The sequence below is a fragment of the Bidens hawaiensis genome, unplaced genomic scaffold, assembly GCF_021521415.1.
Source record: "Bidens hawaiensis isolate Kalapana, Puna unplaced genomic scaffold, B.hawaiensis_p1.1 tig00058126_1, whole genome shotgun sequence".
Lineage (NCBI taxonomy): Eukaryota > Viridiplantae > Streptophyta > Magnoliopsida > Asterales > Asteraceae > Bidens > Bidens hawaiensis.
The window spans coordinates 63,440-70,603 of NW_027500505.1; the positions used below are offsets into that span (position 1 = coordinate 63,440).

At 37.4% G+C, this 7,164-nt stretch overlaps 2 protein-coding genes across 2 annotated transcripts; one reads left to right on the forward strand and one right to left on the reverse strand.

The window, feature by feature from the left end:
* Window positions 1-1,249: 1,249 nt before the first annotated feature.
* LOC143602206 (asparagine synthetase [glutamine-hydrolyzing]-like) lies at window positions 1,250-4,247 on the forward strand. Its single transcript, XM_077079401.1, has 10 exons — window positions 1,250-1,388; window positions 1,540-1,635; window positions 2,058-2,390; window positions 2,478-2,639; window positions 2,793-2,873; window positions 2,986-3,342; window positions 3,415-3,495; window positions 3,579-3,665; window positions 3,750-3,857; window positions 3,941-4,247. Exons 3-10 carry the CDS (start codon window positions 2,088-2,090, stop codon window positions 4,184-4,186), a joined length of 1,425 nt encoding a protein of 474 aa, XP_076935516.1. The 5' UTR covers window positions 1,250-1,388; window positions 1,540-1,635; window positions 2,058-2,087; the 3' UTR covers window positions 4,187-4,247.
* A 599-nt stretch (window positions 4,248-4,846) lies between these two features.
* On the reverse strand, window positions 4,847-6,778 carry LOC143602209 (gibberellin 2-beta-dioxygenase 8-like). The gene is made up of 3 exons (XM_077079403.1): window positions 6,294-6,778; window positions 5,232-5,562; window positions 4,847-5,143 (listed from the first exon to the last, which is right to left on the reverse strand). The coding sequence occupies exons 1-3, from the start codon at window positions 6,776-6,778 to the stop codon at window positions 4,913-4,915; spliced, it is 1,047 nt and encodes a 348-aa protein (XP_076935518.1). The 3' UTR covers window positions 4,847-4,912.
* Between the last annotated feature and the right edge of the window lie 386 nt (window positions 6,779-7,164).

Genomic DNA, 7,164 nt, shown 5'->3' on the forward strand with positions numbered 1-7,164 from the left:
CTATGAATAGTGATATCTTATCTTGTCTTCGCTTGTGTGGATAATGAAACTTCCTTTCCCTTTGTACGAATTCTGTTTATGCATATACTTATCACTCGGTAGTACGACGTATCTTTTTCTGTCCAATTAATCATTACCTGCTTAGAGTGCTTGGGGGCGTAAACTAAAAATCCAAAATATTTCACGTGCCACCTAACCAATTTCACAAACCGAATGCTCTACCCGAATGCACCGGGGAGCAAGCCAATCAAGCCGATCTCCATCATCCTCCAGTTCAATTCGTTTTCACCAAAACCAATTTCACAAGCCGGATCCCTACACCAAGGACGTTGTTTTTGAGTAAACCAACCAAACCAATTGCCTATGCCAAAGATGCCCCGAACACCCTTGAGCTATGCTAATATTTTAAAACTCAAATATAATTAACACATATATGTATATCTTAAGAAGTACACTTTTATGTGTTCACATTCATTAAGTGCAATTGATCCTTCTAAGTTCTAGCACATGCCTCAAGAATAACCTTCACTATTTTAGTATTTTCGTCTTAAGTAGTTAGATGTGAAACAATACTTTATATTTAGTAGGAACCAATTATTAACCATTGGAATAAACTTCATTTTTTTATATGTCAAAACAATAATAAAAGTTTTAAAAGAACCACGTGTTTAACTCTGTAAGCATACGAGGTACGTAACGTACAATTATTGCTGCACAACATGCATGCCATCACGATTCATCTTTATCCAAAACATAAATAAAAAAGAACAAAAACCGAAGAATATTCGCCACTAAAAATGAGAAAATAATAAACCTTTGCTGGAAGTGTCTATAAATACGCGGCGAACAATACGGTTAAAACCAACATAACATAACAATAATAATAATAATAATAATAATAATAATAATAATAATAATAATAATAATAATAATAATAATAATAATAATAATAATAATAATATCCATTATTATTAATCTCAGCGTCCACATTCATTTTGACGTACCCATTCCGGTCGGTCATCTTCGCATCAACAACTTGTAATCTCTGCATCGCTAGTTGTACGTTCGTACGGTAGCCATATGTGGAATACTTGCTCTGTTGGGTTGCTCCGACGATTCTCAGGCCAAACGGGTTCGCGTCCTCGAGCTTTCTCGCAGGCATGCATTAATATCTATTAATAATATTAATTGTTTAACCTATATACACACACACACACACACATTAATGTTTTAATAATGTGAATTTAAGGTTGAAGCACCGTGGGCCGGACTGGAGTGGGTTATATCAGCACGGGGATAATTATTTATCGCATCAACGTCTCGCAATTATTGATCCTGCTTCCGGTGATCAACTGCTTTTTAACGAAGATGAAACCATCGTTGTCACGGTACATACGTAAATATGTTACTGATATTAATAAATTGTTATTTTGGCCTATGTGGTTTAACACATTAGGTACAAAATGAAAATTTTGGACCACGTTTGATTTCGCTAGGGGTTACAATGTCAATATATGTTGGGATTTTGTATTTTTGTAGGTTAACGGCGAAATATACAACCACGAGGAGCTACGGAAGAATTTGACCGGTCATAAGTTTAAAACCGGCAGCGATTGTGACGTCATCGCGCATTTAGTAAGTAACTTGTGGTACGATTAATGGAGTCGGTTTTGGGCTCATACCGTTAAAGAATATGAGAATTTGGTTTTTGAGTGTTTGAAGACTCGTTTTTTGGTTTGGGCATAGTTTAATTTCGGTTTTACCATTTAGGCTTGGTTGAAAAAAATTTGGTCTGAAATAATGAATTTGGGTTTAAATATATTTGCTACTTAATAATTACTTTATTTGGGTTACTGTATTTATTAAATTATTTTTAGATTTGATTTAGGTGTTTTGGTAATTTTAAACTTTTATTACATGCAAAACTGAACCGAAATTTTGATATTTATCAAAAATATAAATCAAACCGACGGTTTTTATTTCAGTTTTGGTTACTAATTCCCGTTTTATGCACAGCATTATTATTTTATTGTAATTGTACTTAAAAATATTTGTAGTATGAAGAACATGGAGAGAATTTTGTGGACATGTTGGACGGAATGTTTTCGTTTGTGTTGTTAGATACACGCAATAATACTTACATGGCTGCTCGTGATGCGATCGGGATCACATCGTTGTACATTGGGTGGGGACTCGATGGTTCGGTTTGGATTTCATCGGAATTAAAAGGTTTAAACGATGCTTGTGAGCATTTTGAGGTGTTTCCATCGGGACATTTGTATTCCAGCAAAACCGGCGGGTTTAGGCGATGGTACAACCCTCCGTGGTTCTCGGAGACTATCCCGTCGACACCTTATGATCCTCTTGTTCTAAGGCGGGCGTTTGAAAATGTGAGATTTCTTTTGTTGTGTTTATTTGATTGATGTTGTTTTAAGACTTTAAGGTCAAGTGTTAAAATGTGTTTACGGGATGTGTAGGCGGTGATTAAAAGGTTAATGACGGATGTGCCCTTTGGTGTCTTGTTGTCGGGCGGGCTAGATTCATCGTTGGTTGAGTCTGTTACAGCCCGTCACATGGCAGAAACAAAAGCTGCTAAGCAATGGGGAGCCCAGCTTCATTCTTTCTGTGTGGGCCTTGAGGTATGTGCTAGCCTGTTAGGTTTGAGCCCATTAGTGTTGAGCCCGTTATGGTTTGGTGGGCCTTAGTTACAGTATTTACGAATATGTTGTCTTAACTTGGAATCAAAATGAACATTAACAAAGAAATAGTGACTAAACTTGTCGTATAAACAGGGTTCGCCCGATCTCAAGGCTGCGAGAGAGGTAGCCGATTATCTAGGAACCGTTCATCATGAATTCCACTTCACCGTACAGGTACCTTCCGAAGTTTTCTGTTTGGGCCGGGCCCGGGTCAGGCCCGGCCCAATTCAATGCGGGTTGCATGCTTGTAAACTACAAGTTACTTTATTATCTTGGTATGCTGTAGGATGGTATCGATGCAATCGAAGATGTGATTTACCATATCGAGACATACAATGTGACCACAATCCGGGCCAGCATGCCTATGTTCTTAATGTCCCGTAAGATCAAATCTCTCGGTGTGAAAATGGTCATCTCGGGTGAAGGCTCGGACGAGATATTTGGCGGGTATTTGTACTTCCACAAGGCACCCAACAAGGAAGAATTCCATCAAGAAACTTGTCGCAAGATCAAAGCCCTTCATCAATATGATTGCTTGAGAGCCAATAAGTCCACATCCGCATGGGGTTTGGAAGCCCGGGTCCCGTTTTTGGACAAAGAATTCATCAATGTTGCAATGAGCATCGACCCGGAAGCAAAAATGGTAAGATATTATGACCCGCTTTGGTTATGGTTTGGATTCAAAGTACCAAAAGGTTAATAAGGTTATATGCAGATCAATATGGATCAAAAACGAATCGAGAAGTGGGTTCTTAGACGGGCTTTTGATGATGAAAAACAACCCTACTTGCCAAAGGTACTAAAAACAGTAAATTGCGGTGTCCCTTAATTCAGTTATTTGCTCACCCCTAGTTTAGCAGGTTTGTATACACCCTGCAGCATATCTTGTACCGACAGAAAGAACAGTTTAGTGATGGAGTCGGGTATAGCTGGATCGATGGGCTTAAATCTCATGCTGAAAAACATGTATGCGTATGGACCGGGCCCAGGCCCAGCCCGCTTGTTCATCTTGTTTTTAAGTTCACAAACTCAACTTGTCGATGTGTGTAGGTAACGAGCAAGATGATGCTTCATGCCGAGCACATTTTCCCTCGCAACACACCCGTCACGAAGGAAGCTTATTATTACCGAATGATATTCGAGCGGTTTTTCCCTCAGGCAAGTTCTCATCAGTATTAACTTGTATGTTATGCAATGAATCAAGTAACTCGGGTTTTTGAAAGTCAACATTTTTGTTGCAGAATTCGGCTAAGTTGACTGTCCCGGGTGGAGCAAGTGTGGCTTGCAGTACTGCAAAAGCAATCGAGTGGGATGCTTCTTGGTCAAACAATCTTGACTCGTCCGGAAGGGCAGCACTTGGGGTCCATAATTCTGCATATAAGAAGGGCCCGGGTGTGGTTGTTTCAGTAAACTTAGGGCCGAGCATCAATGATAACGTGCCACTGATGATGGATGTTACGGGTTCTGAGCTCGTGATTCAGAGTTAGGGGTTTGTTGTTTAATAAATTAAGTCGAGTTGCAACGTGTTTTTATGATGTGCTGGCTGTTAGCTCATTTGTTGGTTTTAATTTGTGTGTAATGGTAACTATATGTAAATCTTTGTTTCACGAAGAATGTTGTTATTCCATTAGTTTGTTATGTGCATCAATAATAGGCAAATTTATATCCAAAGAAAATATTTTGTGAACAACTATATTTTAGTTATGTAACATAATTTTGGTCTAGAGACATAAAAGAACTGGGCTCACTCTGTCAAGTGAAAACAAGAAACTATCTAATCCCATTGGTCCTACTAGCCGAGCTTGAGTATGAAGCCCAATAACAGATAAGCTCATAAGCATAATACTAGTAGTTAATAATCTAACACTTTACATCTAGCTAAATGTTCGATAGTAAAGTTTTGTAGTCCGGTAGTATCAAGGTATAACCAAAAGGTATCCGTTGGCGTGTTAGTGTGTGAGTTAGCCATTCTTAAAGGCGCATATCATGTTAATGGGATTTTAGTGCCCGCCCTTGTAAAAACTAAAAATATATTGGGAGAATGATCACACCGTTAGAAAAACTTTTGGATTCGTCACTGACTATAATCATAATAGGACATTTGTAACCAACTAAATGCATTTTATCTAGGGAAAAGATATGGTGACATGATGTTTGAAGAACATGCAGAAAATGAGTTCTACAAAAACAAGGATGCGACCAAAGTAGCCCATTTAAAAGTCCCCTTTGACCCTGAATCTTGACAGCCCAACCTTAAGGCCCAGTGTCTTAACATCATGCTGGACTTGGGCCCTAAAGTCCGGATACGTAAAGGGCTTGTAGTTTGGGCTCCGGATCACACAGTCATCGCTCGGGAACACGAAGTAGCCGATCGAAAAACGCTCCTTTTCTCTATTCACCAACACTCTATGCTTCACACTCATGTACTTATCATTACTTATTGCCTGAAACCAATTTATTAAAAAATGTAACTAAAAGGGTTATTTTTGTATTTAACCTAGGTTGGAGGGGGATAAGTGTAAAAAAAGAAACCTGCATCATGTCACCAAGATGAACTAGAAGCGTGTTGGGAACAGGTTTAGCATCAATCCATGTGTCATCTTTGGGAGAATGTATTTGAAGCCCTCCAACTTCAAATTGGTTCAAAATTGTCACCACAGAACTATCAGTGTGCACTTCCATACCCCATACTTTTTGTGGGTTGTCAAAACAGCGCCTTGGATATCTGTACACCCTCAAGTGTCCCGTTGATGGTGACAAGTAACATTCATTGTCTTGGGACAATTCTAGATTTTGTAACATCGCACCGAATATTGACTTTGCTACCCTTTCTAGGTGGACCCTGTAACTTTCTAATAATCTCCTGTGAATTATCAAATAATAATGATGATATAATAATAATAATGAATAACAAGTTCAAATCCTCCTAGTAAAGTTGGTTTGAGTCAAAATGGGATTTTAGCTAAATATATTTAGATCAAAACGAGAGGTTTTAAAAATTTATTAATTTGATTTGGGTTAAAATCATCAAAATTTGGTTCAAATCAAAGCAAGTTCTGAAAAAAAAATGGGTTCAAACTAAAATGGATCCTAAGCAACATGTGTTCAGATGAAAACAAGTTGTTTTAAATTTAAAGAGTATCAATTTGATTATTGTATTAAGTTATTAACGGTTTTTGACCAAAATTAACTCGGGTTAAAATAAATCATATTCAAGATGATAGATCAACCTGGTTTTTTAATCATAACCCTAATGAGAAAATTCTAAAATTTCATCTAACACTCTACTAACAAAAAACACTCTACTAACAAAAGTAACCAGAATTTCTATTAAATGATAAAAACTGAAATTATGTGAGCAAATGAAGCATATATGATTTTTTTTAGTTATTATTTAGTGATTAACTTTCTCAATTTAACTTAAAATTTAATATTCATAAAAAAGTTATTATTTTGGTGATATTTTTTTAAATAACACTTTTTGATAATCCTACTTTTAAAAAACTTAAATATTTATAAAGTACAAATTATACATGACTTGCTATTATTTTAATTCTCATACAATTAAACTCAATGTCAACGAAAAACACTAACCTGAAGTCACGAATCAACGGGTGGTCAACGCAGTCAACCAGTGAAGGTTGACCAAACGAAATATTCAACCCTTCAACCCAATTATAACTCACTGTACCTTGATCCTTCTTCAAGGCAATACCAACTCCCGCCGGAGTAGTCGCCGGAGTACCCCAAAAGTACGACATTACAGTCGACGGAATCGATTCAAACAACGCTTGTTTATATTCAAATCCAAGCTCAAATACCCTAACAGCGTGTTCATGTAACTCCGACAACAAACTCGCCGGAATCTCATGGTTCACTAGCCGGAATATTCCCCAGTCTCTGCAGGCCTCGTTGAGTTTGTTAAGGTTGATTTGCCGGAGATCTATTGACGGAAGTGGGTCGTGTTGTTGTTCGGGTTTTTGGTCATAGGTGTTGTCGGTGAGTTGGTCGGAGAAGTGGTGTGTGTTTAGACGGAAACATGGTGGGTAGGAGTTTAAGGTTTCAGACAACTGTTGCATTGAATTTGTGTTTTAGGGTTTAGAGGTTGATGATACAAAGAAAATGGTGTTTGTCTGCTTGGCTATTATTATTATTATTATATAATTTCATGTACCGAATTTTAGTCTTTGTGTTACGTTAGAGATTTTTGCTTTTGTGGTGGCATAAAAATTGTAAAGTGACAATCGACGGTATATTTTGAACGTCCAAGTCAAACTCTGAGCCCAACGTGCGTCCCGTTTAAGACATCATAGTTTGGCCGAGTGGGAGACAGGGCTCTTAAAATTTAGAGAGTGCGATGATCTAGCACACAAAAAAAAATCGTCGTTAAAAAAAATACTAGATAAAACTATAAATATATATTGGGAAAATTAGATTGCAATCCAAACTATTAATCCATACTTAC

What these genes read in the sequence shown, in the direction of transcription:
- LOC143602206 (XM_077079401.1), top strand. Translation starts at nt 2,088, where the DNA reads ATGTTGGACGGAATGTTTTCGTTTGTGTTGTTAGATACACGCAATAAT. An exon ending in TAAGGCGGGCGTTTGAAAAT is followed by an intron (nt 2,391 to 2,477) that starts GTGAGATTTCTT and finishes CGGGATGTGTAG; the next exon opens with GCGGTGATTAAAAGGTTAAT. An exon ending in AACAACCCTACTTGCCAAAG is followed by an intron (nt 3,496 to 3,578) that starts GTACTAAAAACA and finishes TACACCCTGCAG; the next exon opens with CATATCTTGTACCGACAGAA.
- LOC143602209 (XM_077079403.1), bottom strand. Translation starts at nt 6,778, where the DNA reads ATGCAACAGTTGTCTGAAACCTTAAACTCCTACCCACCATGTTTCCGT. An exon ending in CCGTTGATTCGTGACTTCAG is followed by an intron (nt 5,563 to 6,293) that starts GTTAGTGTTTTT and finishes GATAATTCACAG; the next exon opens with GAGATTATTAGAAAGTTACA. An exon ending in ATCTTGGTGACATGATGCAG is followed by an intron (nt 5,144 to 5,231) that starts GTTTCTTTTTTT and finishes AATTGGTTTCAG; the next exon opens with GCAATAAGTAATGATAAGTA.